A 19,720-nucleotide genomic window follows, 5' to 3' on the forward strand; every position below is an offset into this window, starting at 1 on the left:
CCTCACTGGGTGTCTCCGGGCCAGTCGTTGCTCTCCCAGCCTAACCTACCTCACAGGGTTGTTGCGAGGACAGACAACCATGTGCCCCATTCTGGGCTCCTTGGGGGACGAGCGGGATAGAGACGGGAGTAGCACAGTTTGCCTCTTTCCCGGCACCTACCAAGTATTGATGCCACTGCATCCAAATCTGTCGGACCTTTTTGCTGCCTCACTTCCGGGATGGGGAAACACAGGCACCCGTACCGCTGCACCTGTTCTCTTGGCCAGACCATCCAGACAAATGGAATCGCCACGGCTCGTATCAAACTCGGCCCCCGTGGGCCTGCCGCCCGCTCTCCCCGCCGCCCCACTCTGACAACGCAATCCCAACAAGCACATTAACTTTGTTAAAAACGGATTGAGCTGGAGGAGCTCTGCTCTCCGGGGCCTTGCAAAAGCCGGGTTCTGGAGCGGCCAATTCCATCTCCGACTCATTTGATTGTAACACTCCGTCAATGCTCCGGGGCTGCTCTGCCCGGCCCTCTGGAACGGAAAGCACTCTCCTCTCCCAGCTATTAAGCAACAGATGCAGCTATAGCTCGGCTTTTTCAAAGCAATATGGATTTTAAGAGTGTTCCAGCAAGGGTGGGGTGTTGCTGTGCAGGGCTGGAGCGGAGGAAGCGGCCTTCTACTGAGTCAGACCCTCGGTCCCTCTAGCTCAGGACTGTCTACCCGGACTGGCAGTGGCTCTCCGAGGTTTCGGGCAGGGGTCTTTGCCAGCCCTACCCGGAGATGCTGCCAGGGATTGAACCGGGGACCTTCTGCATGCAAGCTGCCCCATCCTCCTGGGGAATCTCTTATAGCACCGACATGCAGTCATCCATCCAAATGCATCTATTATTATTATTATTATTATTATTATTTTACATTTATATCCCGCTCTTTCTCCAAGGAGCCCAGAGCGGTGAACTACATCCTTGAGTTTCTCTTTCACAACAACCCTGTGAAGTAGGTTAGGCTGAGAGAGAAGTGACTGGCCCAGAGTCACCCAGCTAGTTTCATGGCTGAATGGGGATTTGAACTCGGGTCTCCCCGGTCCTCTTCCAGCACTCTAACCACTACACCATGCTGGCTCTCTATTGTAAGGTATTCCCCTTCAGGGATGGGGTTGTAGCTGGAGGGGGGGGAAGAGCACCTGCTTTGCACGCAAAAGCTCCTGGGTTCGATCCCCGGCAGCATCTCCAGGTAGGGCTGAGAGAGACGCCTGCCGGAAGCCTTGGAGAGTCGCTGCCAGTCAGTGAAGGCAGCCCTGAGCTAGATGGACCCATGGTCTGACTCAGTAGGAGGCCGCTTCCTGTGCAGAACCAGACAGACCTTTGGGTCCAAACCAGCACAGCGATGCCTTTGTGTCCTTATCGCCATACAGCTCCTGGTGTTGCTAGAAAGTCGGCTTTCCCCATATCTATTCTAAGACTCTGCAGGCGTCGAGGCTAGACAGGAGGCTCTTAAATTGCCACGTGCATTTCGAGAGGGCTGACCTCTCGCTTCCCAGTCCGTTCCCCTCGCACAAGAGCCACCCTGCGATGTGCCCCACGCCACTTGGCTTCCTTTCCCTTCAAAATCATGCCTCTCTGGAGAGAGAGAGAGAGAGTCATTTGCAAACTAATATGAAGTGGGTGTAATAAAACAGAATTGCTATTTATAAAAATGCCTCTCCCGCTGCTGATGTCTGGGCTGCCTCCAGCCTTACGCCTCGGAGAAAGCCGTTGAGAGGTGGTTTTCAGAAGCCCTCCTGGATCTACAGCACGCTTTTCAAGATTTCCTTCTCCGCACATGAACAGAAACGGGGCCTGAAACCCCCAATTCCTTTATTTTTTCAACCTGAGTTAAGGTATTTCTCAGACGTAGGAATAATTGGGGCATGGGTTTTGTATGCCACAATCCTACAATTTAAACCCACAAAGGTACTAATCCTTGCAGCTACAGCAACAGGGAGCCGGTGTCGTGGTTAGAGCACTGGACTAGAAGTGGGGAGAACAGAGTTCAAACCCCGCATTCAGCCATGAAATTCACGAGCAATCGCTTCTCTCTCAGCCTAACCGACCTCACAGGGTGGTTGTGAGGATCAACATAACCGCCTATTCCTTGGGAAAGGAGCGGGATATAAATATAAAACTAAATACGCCATGTGCATTCACGTCTACGAAGCCGGAGAGGGGACTAGAGTAACTTCAGCAGGCCCAGCAAAGAGAGCAGGAAAAGTTACACCAATAAAACCAACCATGCAAGTTTGCAGTGGATACAGAGGGAGTTGGACCATTAAAGACTCAGTGTCTTCTAGTTCAGGCTCTTAGAACCCTCCAATTAGGAGCAAAGGTAGCTGCCTTATCCCGAGTCAGACCCTTGGTCTATACAACTCAGGATTGTCGACACTGACTGGCAGCAGCTCTCCAAGGCTTCAGGCAGGAATCCTTCCCAGCCCTACCTGGAGATGCTGCCAGGGAGTGAACCTGGGACCTTCTGTATGCAAGGCAGATGCTCTACCCATCCCCTAAGGATCGACACACTAACATCAAAATATGGCCTGGAAATGGTAACCAGTTCAGGCAACATTTTATACAGAATTACATCAAACTATTCTGCTTGCAATTTCTCTCTAAGATACATGGAAAACTAAACGCGTACAGCAATAATCAAACCTCTGTTCAGCCATGATGTTCACTGGGTGACCTTGGACCTGCCTAACCTACCTCAGAGGGTTGTTGTGAGGATAAGCAGCAGGGGGAAGAATTATATCTGTTCCCTTGAACTCCTGAGAGGGATGGTGGGATCTCAGATTAAGACTGCCCTTTTATTCAGGCTTTTGGCCAGTGAGCGGTACTTTGAGGTTTTTAGTGAATTGGTTTTATTGTGCTGTCAAAAAGCCAGGTGGCCTTACAAGGGGTGGCATATAAATGCTACAAATATTTATATACCACTTTGCAAGAAAAGTTCCCAAAGTGGTTTACAATAGATGTAAAGTAATAACGGAATACAAAAATTAATAAATAACCCCTGCTAACTGAGCAAAGACGCACCTTTTAAAAAGCGGTGATTCTTTTTATTTAGCAAGGGGAGAGCAACCGGCCCTATCCATCCCCAGCAAAGCATCCCTCCAGTGGCTGTTGCCTGTGTCTATCTGATGTTTCTTTTTAGATTGTGAGCCCTTTTACATACATATACACACAAATTGCTTTGGGAATTTTTGTTGAAAAGCAGAATATAAATATTCGGCGTATTCATATAAATATACAATGAACGAAACACCAGCACTAATCACCGTGCTTTCAAATGTTCACACCCCAAGTGCCTCCGTTTGATACAACTCAATTTTGTATTTCATGCAATTCAATCACGTAAACACATTTGGCTTCCTGGACTGTGTTCTGCAGCTGCTGCCTTATGGACCCTCTCAAGGCTTCTGCCTACAGGCTGGGCTTGCTTCCCACCACCCGCCTTAACTCGTTTGGCAGGGGCGAGGCCCAAACGATGGGGCTGTTGCATTTCTAGCAGGACCATCACCTCGGAGGAGAAGCACCTTGCTGGAAAGAGGAACCTTCTGTATGGGACACCCGGCACGATCTGAATGCACGCGGCTGGACCCAGCGGGCAGTCGGAGAATGGGTCGCATTTCCTAAAGGCTACCCTATGAATCTAGAGTAAGGAATCTCTGCTCTTACTAGAGATCAGTGAGAGTAGGAAGCTCTGCTCTCTCTCTTTTAAATAAAAAAGTGCTTTTCCTGCAGACGACTACCCAGAGCCCCTTTCTGAAGAAGTGGCAGAGAGAAACAAGCCATCCCCAAGCGAGGACAGAACAGAACTTTATTATGGTCATAGACTCAAGCTGGATTATAAAGGGAGTTGTCCATGCCATGAAAGCCCAGAGCATGCCAATCTCCTGAGCTGGCATCGGTCATCTTCAATGCTCGCATTCTGCTTCTAGTGAAAGCAGGTCCGTGAGGTGTGGCAGATACAGAATGCTGAGCCATGCCACCCACAGGATGACCTGGTCCACTCACTCGTGGCCCTAACCTACCTCACAGGGCTGTTTGGAGGATAAAGGGGGCAGAATCTGCCATTCCTCCGGAGAAAGGGCAGGATCAACGTCGGCTCTCCCCCAGGGAGGAGAGCTGGTCTTGCAGGAGTGAGCATGAATGGTCCCCTTTGCTAAGCAGGGTCTGCCCTGGTTTGCATTTGGATGGGTGACTGCATGTGAGCACGGTGAGGGATTCCCCTTAGGAGCTGTAGTTCAGTGGAGGATCATCTGCTTGGCATGCAGAAGGTCCCAGTTTTCAACCCCTGGCAGCATCTCCTGGTAGGGAGGTGTTGTGGTAGCAAGCATGAGTTGTCCCCTTTGCTAAGCAGGGTCTGCCCTGGTTTGCATTTGAATGGGAGACAATGTGTGAGCGCTGGAAGATCTTCCCCTCAGGGGAAGGGGACCGCTCTGGGAAGAGCAGAAGATTCCAAGTTCCCTCCCTGGCAGCATCTCCAAGATAAAGCTGAGAGAGACTCCTGCCTGCAACCTTGGAGCAGCCGCTGCCAGTCTGGGTAGACAATCCTGAGCTAGATGGCCCAAGGGTCTGACTCAATATAAGGCAGATTCCTCTGTTCCTAAGGCTGGGAAAGACTCCTGCCGAAAACCCCGGAGAGCCGTAGCTGGTCGCTGTAGACAATAGTGTACTAGACAGACCAAGGCTCTGACTCTGTGTTCCCTCTAACAGGGATCCCCAGATGTTGTTGACTGCAACTCCCATGATGCCCAACCAAAGGCTACTGAAGCTGGGGCTGCTGGGAGTTGTAGTCCACAACATCTGGGAATCTCTGTAGAGGGAACAGTGGTCTGACTCTGTATAAAGCAACTCCCTGGCTTCCATCTTAAATCTGTCCTGTGTTTACCGATCACTTTCAGTGGGTAACCCCAAGTTAGCCCTGAATATTATTTGGGCTACTCCACCTATCTCGGGTCACCCAATGAAACTGACAGGCAGTCAAGAGATGCCTCCCAATAGAATCTGTGGTCCTGAGAGTTGGTACTTGGTTTAACAAGAGATTTGCCTAATTCAGGGGTTCTCAACGCCTAACTATTGCTGGACTACAACACTCCTAATCCCCAGTCACAACCCCACAATAAAATTATGGCTGTGGTGTTAAACATTACATCAGCTGCAGGCAAAGGGCTCTGCGCATGAAAATGGGGCCCTAATCCACTCATCCGGCCCTCTCTGAACGCTTTCTGTTTGGAGTTCTCATCTAACAACCCGAAGCTTGCCTTTCCAGTTTCCTTATCTGAAGCATCTTTTCAAGCAGGGTTGTAAATAGCCACTTGCAAGGGGGAGTATATCCTCACCACTAGGTTTGGAAGCTTTACAGAAGTTGGGTTTACTTCCGACCTCCTCTTAAGGCAGAGTTGCTCAAACTCTGGTTCCCAGATGTTGGACTACAATGCCCATCTTCCTGTTCTACAATGACCACCAGAGTCTAATACCATTTGGGAACCCAATTTTTAACAACTCCAGCCTCAAAGACAGGGTAAGGCTGCTATGAACTGGCCCGGGGTGGGCAAACGTGGCCCTTGAGCTAATGTTGTTGGACTGCAACTCGACTACGGATGATGGGAGTTGTAGTCCAGCAGCTAGAGAGCCAAACGTGTGCGGCACTGTTAGAGATGTACATATCAGGCGGTATAGAAATATGATAAAATAAAGACCCGGCAGGGGGAAGGAACTTTAAGCATGCGGTTTTTTTAAAAAGGTATATTAAAAACCCTAAACAGCCAACTTACAGATTATCTTTCATCTGCTTGCCAGTCTGGTCCCAGCTAGGCTAGCGCTTCTCAGGAACAAGGGCTCACGTTCTAGGAGCGCCAAATCTTTCTTATATCCAAGAACTATTCAATCGTGCACACCCCACAGTTTGAAATGTTGGATGTTGAACACTGGTTTATCACCACTGCGAAAATGAAGCCTTTGTCTCAGGGCCTGCTATAAACCAGAGAGCAGAATCTACAGCTTCAACCGTCTTGAGTTCTATACACGTTTTAACTGCTGTGGCTTCGCCCAGGGCATCCTGGGTTGCAGCTTAAACAAGGGTGCCAAATATTCTTATGGTCCTCACAATTCCCTGGGGAATAGTCTTTAAACTGGCTGAACTATACAGGAGACCCTCGATTATCGTGGTCATTACAGTCTCAGCTTTGAGAATGCCGAAAACCAAGATAATTGAAACCCTGAGGACCTACTGGAAAACCTAACCCCATCATTCCCATAGGCACAAGGTTTCAATCATCACAGTTTCGGCATTTGCACCCTCACAAGAATTTGCACCCTCACAGACATATATATTCAAACCACCAATAGCTGAAACTGGTGAATGGAGAACCCAGAAAAAACTAGGGTCTCCTGTATTTAAAAAACAAACACGCATCTTCCTAACATTTTACAAACAAGGACAATCCTTTCATCAAGGGTCGATGCCAAAACCAGTTCTGTGAAGTTTATTCAGCGACCTAGAACTGAACCAGCCTTTAAAATTCTCTTGGTTGTCTCCAAATGGAAACAAACCCCAGACACAGAAAGAACTAACCATTTCAAAATAAGGGATTCAACTTCAGGTTGAATCACTCGGGTTACAATTGTAGAACTGTTTATTTGCATGGGTGTTTACAGAAAAGGATTAAAAAACCCTTTGAAGAAATTAACACACACGATTTAAAACCCCTCCTGAAGAAGTTAACGCACACGAATAATTTAAACTGAAGAATAAATCTCTCTCATGGTATAGCCTTTGCATTTGTTTTATGGAGTTTCATTGCAAACACAAAAATCTTATGCTTCTGCATGAAATGTTATCTAAATCGGTTACCGAACCATTTTAAGTAGAGAGGGCCTTAACCAGAGCCAAAACAGACCCCACATTTTAATGGTTCAACTCCCTGATTTTCATGTTAGGGATTTCTAAGCCATTGTTGCTGCAAGTTCCATTCTGTCTTTTTATACAGTAGCCTCTCCAGAAAAGAGGGCACTGGTTTTCTTTGGTCTAGAACAGTAATTCTCAAACTTGGGTCCTCAGGTGTTATTGGACTTCAACTCCCATAATCCCCAACCAAAGGCCACTGAGGCTGGGGATTATGGGAGTTGAAGTCCAATAACACCTGAGGACCCAAGTTTGAGAATCACTGGTCTAGAAGATCTGCTAGAAAAAAAAGCTCATCATGAGCCTCACTGGCAAATGGCAGGCAGAGCACATAATGCCCATGAACACCTGCATAAAAAGGTGCCTGCAACAGAGATAATGATGATGATGACTACATTTATATCCTGCTCTTCCTCCAAGGAGCCCAGAGCGGTGTACTACATACTTGAGTTTCTCTTTCACAACAACCCTGTGAAGTAGGCTAAGCTGAGAGAGAAGTGACTGGCCCAGAGTCACCCAGCTAGTACCGTGGCTAAATGGGGATTTGAACTCGGGTCTCCCTAGTTCTAGTCCAGCACTCTAACCACTACACCACGCTGGCTCTCTCATACGTATGCACATATGCACATCTCACACTTAACTTCCACAGACCAGGGGCTGAAGCACGAAGCACAACAATTTCATAGTCAACGTCATATTTATGATGATCATAGACCAAGAGATATCTCTGGATTCCCTGCCCTGAGGGCTCACAATCAGAGGAAGGAAAGGGAAGTAGAGGCAGAGGTGAATATGCCATGTTTATATTGTATTGTATTGTATTGTATTGTATTGTATTATATTTAGGCTTAGTTGCAGAGCAAGAAGAGAAGGAATCTGTTTATGACTTTATGAAAAGAGGCAAAGAATCATTAAGTCCATGAACCAGACCCACACATTTTGGCCATGGGTACCATCTCAGGTGACAAATGCTCATAATGATTTTTGGCAACATCTACCTTCCTGAGATGGAAGGGAGGCGACAGCACTGTTGCAGTGATGACTTTCTCTGTGTTGTCACCCCTTCTCTATTCCTACTCCCAAATGATTAGGGCAAAATGGCAGTCCTTTTTGCACAGAGGAAAAGGGTAACCCTTGCAAACAACCAACAACAGACGGTTGTGATCTCTCCATGGAGTTTATCTTTGGAGGACATTCCTGCCAACTGCCATTTCCCTTCCTCTGACAACACTGATTGAAGTTTTGGGGTAGTTTTGGGGTCTTTAAATACACCATGGCAAATTTGGCCACAGCAGGCCCGATGGTCGGACAAGAAAAGCAGCACAATGGTCGGACAAGAAAACCATTGCAATGCCACAATCTTAGTGGTATGAACTTTGTCAAAAACCACAATGAGCATTCATCCCCCTGAACAGGAACATAGGGAGCTGCCTTCTACTGAGTCAGACCCTTGGTCCATCTAGCTCAGTAGTGTCAACCCAGACTGGCAGTGGCTTCTCCAAGACTGCAGGCTGGAGTCTCTCTTGGAGATGCTGCCAGGGAGGGAACTGGGAACCTTCTGCATGCAAGCAGGCAGATGCTCTTCCCAGAGTGGCCCCATCCCCTAAAGGGAATATCTTAGTGCTCACACATTGTCTCCCATTCAAATGCAAACCAGGTCAGACCCTGCTTAGCAAAGGGCACAATTCATGCTTGCAACCACTGGTACTGGCCAGGCCAGCCAACTCATGGACTATTAAGATGCAAGCCCTATGACCAAAGAGACACCTTTTAAGGTGGTGGTTCTCTTATATTTAGTATAGGGAGAGCATCTGGCCCTATCCAGCCCCAGCACAGCATCCCTCCAGTGACTGTTGCTAGTGTCTGTCTTGTGTTTTTTTTTTAGATTATTAGCCCTCTGGGGACAGGAAGCCATCCTATTTATTATTTATTTTTCTATGAAAACATTGGCTTTGAAAACATTGGCTGAAGAGTGGTATGTAAATATTTGTGGTAGTAACAGCAGCATAGGAAGCTGCCTTGAATTGAGTCACACCCTGGGCCCATCTAGCTCAGTATTGTCTTCACAGACTGGCAGTGGCTTCTCCAAGTTTGCAGGCAGGCGTCTCTCTCAGCCCTATCTTGGAGATGCTGCCAGGGAGGGAACTGGGAACCTTCTGCTCTTCCCAGAGCGGCTCCATCCCCTGAGGGGAAGATCTTATAGTGTTCACACATGGAGTCTCCCATTCAAATGCCAACCAGGGCAGACCCTGCTTAGCAAAGGGGAAAGTTCATGCTTGCTGCCACAAAACCAGGTCTCTTCCCGAATACTCTCTTTGCTCTGTTAGCAAAGGGGTATTATCTAATAACTGGGACCTGAAACTCTAGCCACACGTCACCACCACTTTAATAAGGTGCCTGTAAAAACAGGGACAGAAGTCTCCTAGAAGACAGGAACTGCCCCCAGTACAGAGAGGTAGTTGGAGCAGATGTAAAAAGGATAGTAAGAAAGGTGGTTTGCAAGCTTGGATGTTCAGATGTTGGACTACACCTTCCATCACCCCCTGCCACAATGGACTTCAGCCAGGTGGTGATGGGAGTTGTAGTCTAACGGCCGAGGACCCCGAGTGAGACTCTGCCGTAAGGCACTTCCACTTACAACGCTCAAGCCAGCACGGGTAAGGAATTTGATTATCTGAACATCTCGAGTAGCCTGTGCTTTGAATGGGCAAAACGTCCTCTCTCCAACCTTGACATGACGGCCTGCCAAGTCAAACAGAAGAACGTTTAACCGCCGTCTCCCACCTCCTGGTTATTCTGGAGATGGAGAGATCTAGGACCTTGGTGCTCTGCTACTGCTACAAACCTCCTGAGGAGAAGCGTTCAATCCAGAGGGCAGCTGGCAAGGCTGCAGAACTGGTTCTTCCTTATGAGGAACCTCCTTTTCTCAAGGTCTAAAGGAGTAGGCAGTTTCCCCTGCAAGAAGTCAGTCTCCTATTTCATAGGAAGCTACCTTTTACCGAGTCAGACCCTTCGTCCATCTAGCTCACTATTGTCTTCACAGACCAGCAGCAGCTTCTCCAAGGTGAAGATTGCTCTCTCAGCCCTATTTTGGGGGTGCCAGAGAGGGAACTTGGAACCTAGATGCTCTTCCCAGAGCAGCCCCATCCCTTAAGGGGAATATCTTACAGGAGAAGAGGCAGGCCAGACCTCTACGGCAAGAATATTGCAATCCAGAAGGGGCATGAAGTAAACAGTGGGTAAATAATAGAAACATAGGCAGCTGCCATATACCGAGTCAGACCCTTGGTCCATTGGGCTCAGTATTGTCTTCACAGACTGGCAGCAGATTCTCCAAGGTTGCAGGCAGGAGTCTCTCTCAGCCCTATCTTGGAGATGCTTCCAGGGAGGGGACTTGGAACTAGCAGCCCCATCCCCTAAGGGGACCATCCCATAATGTGAATTGCAGCTAGTTACCCAAAGCAACAGTGACATTTGTACCAGGGACAGTGTTAAAATGCATGGCAAATAATGAGTGTGATGATTAAGATCTCCTACAGCCAACTGCAGGTTTAGAAGAGAACGAGGCCGCAGATCCTGAAACAGGGTTCCGTTCCGGCAGGTTTTTGCAACAGATTATAAATTCAAAACATAGTAAGTGCTTGATCTTCTGCTAAAATGGTCTTGCCTATATGTTTTCGGTCCACTAGGAACCTTCCCTGCCCATTTAGGCTGCAGTGCCTGCGTCACAGTGAGGGTTTTGGACAATGGCTCTGACGTGTGTGGCTCCCTCAAAAGCGTTAATTGACCCGGGACCCAGGTCATTGATGAATTACCCTCCGCTAACTGAAGGCGGCCCTCCCCGCCAAGAGGCTGCACCTTCTGCAAGCCAAACACCTGATTTTGCCATCAAGCGACACACAAGGTGTTCTTCCAGCACTCCGCATGGTTCGATGAGCTGATAATGCAAGTTTGACAGCCAGAGTTGAGAATATTTTTTTTTAAAGGGGTGGGTGGGAGAGGAGACAGCGGCAGGAGCAAGGAGAGCAATGCAGTTGGAGCATTATGGATCGCAATATTGTTCTACTGTAGACTGCGCCCAGAGATGGGAGTTTGGGGCAGTATAGAAGTATGTTAAATAAAATAAATATAGGCCAACTTGAGGTGCCTTCAGAGCCAGCAATCACTCCCAGGTCCTTCGGCTGCGTGTTCATGGCCTTTGACAGGATTCAGCACAAAGCTTACATTTAAGGAATTCTGACAGGTACTTAGTCTGCGAGACCAGGTCTCCGAAACAGAGAGGTGTATCCTATTCTATATTATTCATGAGTGCAGTGTGATGGAAAGTTCTCCGCTCCCAGGAACTTACAGGGTAAGTTTCAACATAAATTGAAAGGCAAGCATTAAGCTTGTTTATTCAGCACCCTATAAACATAGAAAGCTGCCATATACTGAGTCAGACCCTTAGTGCATCTAGCTCAGTATTGCCTACACAGACTGGCAGCGGCTTCTCCAAGGTTGTAGGCAGGAGACTCTCTCAGCCCTATTTTGGAGCTGTCAGGGAGGAAACTTGGAACCTAGATACTCTTTCCAGAGCGGCCCCATCCCCAAGGCGAAGATCTTACAGCACTCCCATGTAGTCTCCCATTCAAATGCAAACCAGGGCAGACCCTACTCAGCAAAGGATCTTGTGCTTGCTACCACAAGACCAGCTCTCTTCCCATAATCAATGCTGCGCGTGAGCTAGGTGCGATCTGCTTACCTTCAATTTAAATTACACATACCAGTCGCACAATCTTCTCGTGGGGCTCTAAGAACACAGAGCATCCCCATGGCACAATTTCCCAACCCTGAGACTCCAGGTGTTGTATTACAACTCCCATGGTCCCCAGCCAAAGCCCCCAGCCAAAGCCCATCGTGGCTGGGGATGAGGTCAGTTGTAGAGTTGTTCCGACAGTTGGGAACTCCTTTTCTATGGAGTACCAACACACTGTGGCAGGGGAGAGGCTATCCAGAGACCCTACCCTAAGGTTTCCGGACTCAGGAATACCAATAAGAAATCACACATGTTACAAAATGCCAGATGCCTCAGGCTGGCAACATACAGCCTCACATGGATGCAAAACAGCCACCCAGATGTTCGTCACCTCCGACTCCAGCAGCTTCTATACACCCCCACAGCACTGCAGAATTCAAGGTGGAAAAAGCTAACTTCACCTCTGTCTAGTCTCCTCAGAAAGCTGGGTGCAATTCAGGCTGTCTAGGCTGTTAACACTAGCTATCACCAGGGGACTGCAGCCAGACCACATTTGCAGGGGGAGCGGAGATAACCACCTAAGATCCTAGCCAGTAGCAGAACACACAGATTCCTACCAAAAATATGTTTTTAAAAAACCAAACAAACAGACAGGCACATCGGACACTCACTTTCCTAGATGACCAAGAAACTGGACCAGCCTGTTCAATTAGGAAAACAACATAGTTGCAATGTGTGTCTACCTAAAAGAAGCACCATATGGAAAAAAGATACTCCCCAATTATGCATACACACACGCAGATGCAAAGATGAATCCAGGTATGTGCAAGAAGGATGCTCATATCTGCTCATCAGAGCACACCAACAATGAGATTAAATGCATTAAAGCACACGCCAAGATGCCCATTCCAAGACGAAGCTCGGGGTGTTTTGTGTTTGTTTGTTTTTATGCAAAAGAGGGCTTGGTAGGCACACACAGCCCCAAAACGCAATTCCACCCAAGCCACCGCCTAGAGATGTACATATAAAGCGGTATAGAGATAGGATTGATAAACAAACAAATAAATATATAAGAAAGAGGCAGCAGCTGTCGCTTTAAGGCGCTCTACGCAGAAGAGGGGGAGAAACCCTACAAAGGAAACTCCAACTCAATGCAGTATAGGGAGGGGGAGGAGGAAAAAGGGTCTCTCCTCTCCCTGCTCCTTCCTCGCCACGAACGCCCTGCCTTTGCTTGCAAACTGCAGCTCACCTGCACGGCGCGGGTGAAGAAGACCCCGGCGTCCGAGGCCAGCTTCTTCATGTTGAAATCCATGGTGGTGCTGATGCTGATGCCACAGCGACAGGGCAGCAGGGGGGAGAGGGAGGGGGAAGGAAGAGATGAGCCGGAGGATTTAGCCAGCAGAGAGAGATCCAGGGCATCAGTCACGGGCTGCCTCCGCCCACCTGCACGCTCTCTCTCGCCCAGACACGCCAGAGCCGGAGAGGCAGAGCCCCGAGCGCATCCAACAGCGCCTTTACTCCGCCGCCCATCAGCGCCCTCTTGCATCCTCTGCCCGGCCTCTTAAAGCGCGATGCGCAAAAGACGCAGGAGGCTGCCATATACTGAGTCAGACCCTTGGTGCATTTGGCGCTCAGTATTGTCTGTCTACCCAGACTGGCAGCGGCGGCTTCTCCAAGGCTGCAGGCAGGAGTCTCTCTCAGCCCGATCTTGGAGATGCTGCCAGGGAGGGAACTTGGGACCTTCTGCGTGCAAGCAGGCAGGTGCTCCTCCCAGAGTGGCCCCATCCCCTAGACCAGGGATCCTCAATGTTGGGTCTCCAGATGTTATTGGACTTCAACTCCCATAATCCCCAACCAAAGGCCACTGGGCCTGGGGGTTATGGGAGCTGAAGTCCAATAACATCTGGGGACCCAACGTTGAGAATCCCTGCCCTAGACCATGGATTCTCGACCTTGGGTCCCCAGATGTTATTGGACTTCAACTCCCATAATCCCCAGCCACAATGGCCAGTAGCTGCAGTGCCACTGGCCTATACATTTGGAGGTAAGCCCTATGGCATTCTAGTGCGCAACATGCAAAGCGCCACCAAATCTATCCAGTTTTACTTAGAAGTAAATCTAACTAAATCCACGTCTCCCACGTAAGCATGCATTAGACTGTGAATATGTTTTAGACTGAACATACCTTAGCCAGGCTATAGGTCCCTCCAGCTCAGGCTTGCTGCATTGACTGGCAGCAACTCTCTAGAGTTTCAAATAGGGATCTTCCTCAGCCCTACTTGGAGATGCTGCCAGGGATAGAGCCTCCTTCCTTCTGCATGGAAAGCATCCTCTGCCACAGATCTATGGCTCCATCTCCCAAAAGAGAGAGAAAGCTGCCTTATATTGAGTCAGACTTTCGTTCATCGAGCTCAGGATTGTCTTCACTGACTGGCAGCAGCTTCTCCAAGGTTTCAGATGGGTATTTCCCAGCCCTGACTGGCAGCAGCTCTCCAAGGTTTCAGGCAGGAGTCTTTCCCAGCCCTACCTGGAGATGCTGCCAGGGATTGAACCTGGGACTTTCTGCATGCAATGCAGATGTTCTACCGCTATAGGCTTCACTCTTCAGCCTCATGGTAACAATGCTATGAAGACCTACTTGGGAGTAAGCCCTATTCTTCTCATTCTGGATTACCCAGGTAAACATGCATAGAATTGGGCGCCCAGCTCTGAAATCCTCAGAGAACATTTCCCTAATTTCCTCTACTGATAGTGTGGACACTGTCAGTCTATGTATTACTACTACAATGGATATATATATCCTGCTCTTCAACCAAAGTTCTCAAAGCAGTTTACATAGAAAAATAAATAATACACAAATGAGATGGTCCCCTTTCCCCAAAGGGCTCATGATCTAAAAAGAAACATAAGGCAGATACCAGCAACAGCCACTGGAGGGATGCTGTGCTGGGGACGGATAGGGCCGGTTGCTCTCCAACTTCCCCTGCTAAATATTAAGAGAATTACCACTTTACAAGGTGTCTCTCTGCTCAGTTAGCAGGGGTATGTATGTATGTATGTTTGTTTTAAGAATGTATTGTATATCTTGCTTTTTGTGCGCGTAAACAAAAGTGGATGTTTACTCCAAAGGATGTTGCATGGAGTACAATGGAACTTCCTAGACATTTTTTCACTAGCCGCCCACCCCCACCACCTTTGCTGCTATTAAAATCACACCCTTGATTCTTTTCTTCTTTCAAAGGTCTTCCTTTTCTTCTTGATCTGTTAGGAAGGGGGAAAGGAAAGGCATGTGATACCACTCCACCTTCCTTTCTCTTCAGGCTATGGTTTTGCCTCCCTAAATGGCCTGCTTCAACCTGCTTCATTGCAGGGCTAGCACTGTGTGCACAGGGTAGACCACAGTGTATTGACACCATTCTATGCATATACCCAGGAATAAGTCCCATTGGATATACTGGAACTTACTCCTCCTGAGTATGTTTAGGATTGAACTGCACGACCCCTAGATTGGACTACTGCATGACCAACAGCCAAGCTGATAGAGTGCTGGACTAGGACCGGGGAGACCCGAGTTCAAATCCCCATTCAGCCAAGATACTAGCTGGGTGACTCTGGGCCAGTCACTTCTCCCTCAGCCTAACCTACTTCACAGGGTTGTTGTGAAAGAGAAACTCAAATATGTAGTACACTGCTCTGGGCTCCTTGGAGGAAGAGCGGGATATAAATGTAATAATAATAATGTAATAATAATAAGTCAGTATGCAAACTTGATGCAGAACACTTTTCACTTTCCTGCTAAGTGGAGAGTTTAAACTCTCTCAAGTGGAGAGTTTAACACGTGATTAAATTCCACATACATTTAAACATGTTGGTTACATTTGTATTATTCATTCCTATGTCTTGTCAACACAAATGTGAATATTTAATGATCAATAATTCTTAAAAATAAATAATGCTATTTATAAATTTATTTATTTATTTGTTATTACTTCTCTGTGTAAAGGACTTTGAACATTTTGTATATTTACTTATTTCATTTTTGTTTATTTATTTTACATGTATATCCCGCTCTTCCTCCAAGGAGCCCAGAGCAGTGTACTACATACTTGAGTTTCTCCTCACAATAACCCTATGAAGTAGGTTAGGCTGAGGGAGAAGTGACTGGCCCAGAGTCACCCAACAAGTCTCATGGCTGGATGGGGATTTGAACTCGGGTCTCCCCAGTCCTAGTCCAGCAATCTAACCACTACACCACGCTGGCTCTCTCTTTAATATATAAATATTAGTAGTAGTAGTATAAAATTCAATATTAACCCACCTATTAATATTTGATTATTTATTCATTTATAATTTTTTCTGCTGCTCAGGAAAATTTGGCTTCCAGAGCAGTTTGCAGATACAAAACACAATACAAATAACAATTAAAATATTTTTGCAGAGCGAGAGCGAGATTCGCAGTTTCAGCGCTTTACTAGTCTATGTTTTTTCATCTGAAGGTCTGCGTTGCGCTTTGAAGTGCAGGTGCTGGTACCCCTTTAAGAGAAGCCCCGCCTCTTCTCTGTCCTGTCCAATCTAAACCCATCACGTTCTGAAGCACACGCCCCTTTTTCCCACGGGGAAAGGGGGATTTCTCCTTTGTCGCTCAACCGCACTGCATTTTGTTGCGGCAAGTTAAAGCGCCGGGGCGAGGAAGGAGGCCGGCAATTGGTGCTCGCGGAGGTGAAGCGGCTACTCGAATTGGCTGAGATGGCTGGCAATCGGAGGTCTCACCATGATGCTCCGCCCCTTACTAGTAGCAGTCAGGGTAGGCTGCTACACCGGGAAGGAGACGCTGCCCTTCCGAAGCTATGGAGCGCGGCTGCATGGTGAGGATTCCCCTCCCCACCATCAAGAGGGTGGTACGGTCCGGGCTGCTTAGGGATGACGCGCGGTGGCCTATTCCATTATGAAAGCGGGGATGCTGGTCCCGTTTAATGTCCGCTTTGGCAAAAGATGCTTGTCTGCTGGGAGTTCCGTTGGCGAACCCTCTGCTGGGAATTGACAGGTCCCAATTTGTGGGGCAATGCCCCCTTGGTGGCTGGCTGTGTGGGGTGGGGTGTCCTCATCCTATTTGGGTAGAAGAACTACCCCATCCCGTAAAATGTGTGCATGGCTAATTTGCGTGCTGGGGTATGTATGCATCCCTCTTTCGGGCAGTTAGAGCTGACAAGCCTCTTCCTACTTGCCAGGTAAGCGATCCTGAGTTACTTGTTTATGCTGCTCCTCCGGTTACTTGATCGGCATTCACTAGCTGCCATAGTTAAATGGAGCCTCCGGGTTCAGGGACAGTCTACCTCTCCATGCAAGATGCTGGGATGGAGGAGAGGGATCAAGATGGGGTCAAGCTTCCCTGGCTCAGGTGACTTTAAAAGGGGATCAGAAACTGAGATGCCAGAAGAAGAGAAAAGAATCCCCCCACAAACAGTATCTCCCTGTAGTGACATCAGTGGACTTTCCTCTCTCTGGTCTTTAATATTCCTTTTTGATATATTTTCATGGTTCTGTGGCTTGACTCTGATCTGGCATAGAGCAATTTAATGTGTAACTTTATGCCTTGTTCCCTTCTCCCTGCCCAGTGGACTTTGGTTGGTTGGTAATTTATTTACTGCCCAGTGGTTTTTTGTTTTTTGTTTTTTTTTTTAAAAAAAACCAATAACTTATTTTAAGCAACTATGATTTTGATACTAATGTTAATATATATATGGAAAAATCCTTGTCTCAGTAAGATCAAATTACAGAATTCATGGAGAATAGGACTATTGAAAGCAATGAGAACTAAATGGAACCTCCATGTGTAGATGCAGTCTGCCTCTATATATCACGTAGCAGAGGGCAGGCAAGGGGGTGTGTGCTCTGTGATTGTGCTCTTCCTGAATGTATCTGAACACTGTGGGAATCTGGTTGCTGGACTTGACAGACCTTTGGTCCAGTTGGGCAAGGGTTTCTCTCCTTTCTTTCTTTTCTCCTTTCTGTGTGTGCATGTTTTAACAGGTGGGAAGAGGCCTATCAGTGACTGTTAGCCATACCAATGAATCTGAGCCTCCATGCCAGGGGCAGTCTACCTCCAAACACCAGTTGCTGGGCAGACAGTGGGAGGGGAGCTGTTGTTGTCTTGCTGCCACGGGAGAGTGATGACCCCTGGGTTAGATGGCTTCAGAAGAGGACTGGATAAACTGATGGGGGAGGAGGAGAGGCTTGGCAGCAGCCATGATGGATCCTCCATGTTCAGAGGCAGTCTCCCTCTGAATGCCAGTTCCCGGCAGCAAATGGCAGAGGAGGGCAGTAGTTTCCCTATCCTGATTGTGAGTGCCCTTGAGGCACCTGGTCGAGGGCCACAACAAGAAAGAGAGGCTGAGCTAGTTACCCGGACTAGTCCAGAAAGGCAATGATTTCAATGAGGGTTAACCATTCCTTGAACTGGGGCTTTATATCCATCTGTTACTTAATACAGAGGTTCCCATGCTAGGGTCCCCAGATTTATTGGACTCCAACTCCCAACATCCCCAGCCTCAGTGGCCAAAAGCTTGATTTTATGAACCTCTATTGTGTCTTCTCTTGATCTTAAACTAAAGAGCTCCAAAATGCAGTTGCTTTTCCTCTTAGGGAAAACACTCCAGCCCTGAAACTTGTTGCTTTGCTTTTTTTCTGCATCTTCTCCAGCTCTACAATATCCACTCTGAGGGGGGGTGATCAGAACTGCACACAGCATTCCAAATGTGTCTGCAACATAGACTCCTTTACGGACATTTAGTAATAGGAACATAGGAAGCTGTCTTATACCAGTCTAGCGGATTATTGTCTACACTGACTGGCAGCAGCTCTCATTTCAGGCAGGAGTCTCTCCCAGCCCTGTCTGGAGCTGCTGCCAGGGATTGAATTTGGGACCTTTAAGCTGCCGTGCTGAGTCAGATGCTACCAAGGATTGAACCTGGGACTTTCGGTATGCAAAGAAGATGCTCTACTATAGGAACATAGGAAGCTGCCATATACGGAGTCAGAGCATTGGTCTATCTAGCTCAGTATTGTCTTCACAGACTGGCAGCGGCTTCTCCAAGGTTGCAGGCAGGAATCTCTCTCAGCCTGATCTTGGAGATGCTGCCAGGGAGGGCACTTGGGACCTAGATGCTCTTCCCAGAGTGGCTCCTAAGGGGAATCTCTTCCAGTGCTCACATGTAGTCTCTCATTCAATTGCAGACTTGTCCCCTGCTTAGCTAAGGGGACAAGTAATTTATTTATTTATATTTATTTTTGCATTTATATACCGCCTTTTGTTAAAAGACAACCCCAAGGCGGTTTACAAAAGTTAAAACATACAATAAAAAGACAATAAAAACATCAAGCTAAAAAGTATAAAAACATATAAGAACAGGCATAAACACAATACAACAGATAAAAACACGCAGAAGCAGCAGTAAAAATGATTATGTAAAAGCCTGGGTAAAAAGCCAAGTCTTTACATGCTTGCTACCACCAGACCAGCTCTCTTCTCCTACCAGTGAGCTGGAGATGCTGCCATTCCTTGAACCTTGGAACGTCTGCGTGCAAAGTGAATGCTCTAACACTGAGCTGCGGTCAGTGTTATAATATAAAAGCTTTAAAAACATGTTATAAGAGGCAGAAGCAATAGGACTACAAAAGCCACCTAATGGTGCAGCGAGGAAATGGCTTGACTATCAAGCCAGAGTTTGCCGGTTTGAATCCCTGCTGGTGTGTTTCCCAGAAATCCCTCTGTCGGGCAGCAGCGATATAGGAAGAGGCTGAACGGCATCATCTCAGACTGTGCAGGAGGAGGCAATGGTCAACCCTTCCTGTATTCTGCCAAAGACGACTCTGTGGTCGCCAGGAGTAGACACTGACTCGATGGGAGACTTTAAAAAATACGTGGCAGAAACCAAAACAGTGGTGGGACACGAAGAGAGGAGAGGAGGGCTGGTCCTGTGGTAGCAAGCGTGACTTGTCCCCCTAGCTAAGCAGGGTCTGCCCTGGTTGCATATGAATGGGAGACTAGAAGTGTGA

General features: G+C 47.8%; 2 protein-coding genes across 10 annotated transcripts in view; one reads left to right on the forward strand and one right to left on the reverse strand.

The window, feature by feature from the left end:
* The window catches only part of SH3GLB2 (SH3 domain containing GRB2 like, endophilin B2), a 60,195-nt gene extending 46,772 nt beyond the window's left edge, over positions 1-13,423 (reverse strand). The window contains exon 1 of one of the 5 annotated variants that reach the window (XM_053281638.1): positions 12,915-13,423. In XM_053281638.1, coding sequence (XP_053137613.1) covers positions 12,915-13,211 — 297 coding nt within the window. In that variant the 5' untranslated portion in view covers positions 13,212-13,423. The remainder of the gene's footprint in view (positions 1-12,914) is intronic. The other 4 variants (XM_053281641.1, XM_053281637.1, XM_053281640.1 and 1 more) reach the window with 4 other exon arrangements.
* Positions 13,424-16,306: 2,883 nt separating this feature from the next.
* Positions 16,307-19,720, forward strand: part of MIGA2 (mitoguardin 2) — a 37,867-nt gene continuing 34,453 nt past the window's right edge. For 2 of the 5 annotated variants that reach the window (XM_053281631.1, XM_053281635.1), the window contains exon 1: positions 16,307-16,530. The gene's annotated coding sequence lies outside the window, so the exon portion shown is untranslated. Of the gene's footprint in view, positions 16,531-16,596; positions 16,894-19,720 lie in introns of those variants that run through there. The other 3 variants (XM_053281632.1, XM_053281634.1, XM_053281636.1) reach the window with 2 other exon arrangements.

This window comes from Hemicordylus capensis, chromosome 17, assembly GCF_027244095.1.
Source record: "Hemicordylus capensis ecotype Gifberg chromosome 17, rHemCap1.1.pri, whole genome shotgun sequence".
Classification (NCBI taxonomy): Eukaryota; Metazoa; Chordata; class Lepidosauria; order Squamata; family Cordylidae; genus Hemicordylus; species Hemicordylus capensis.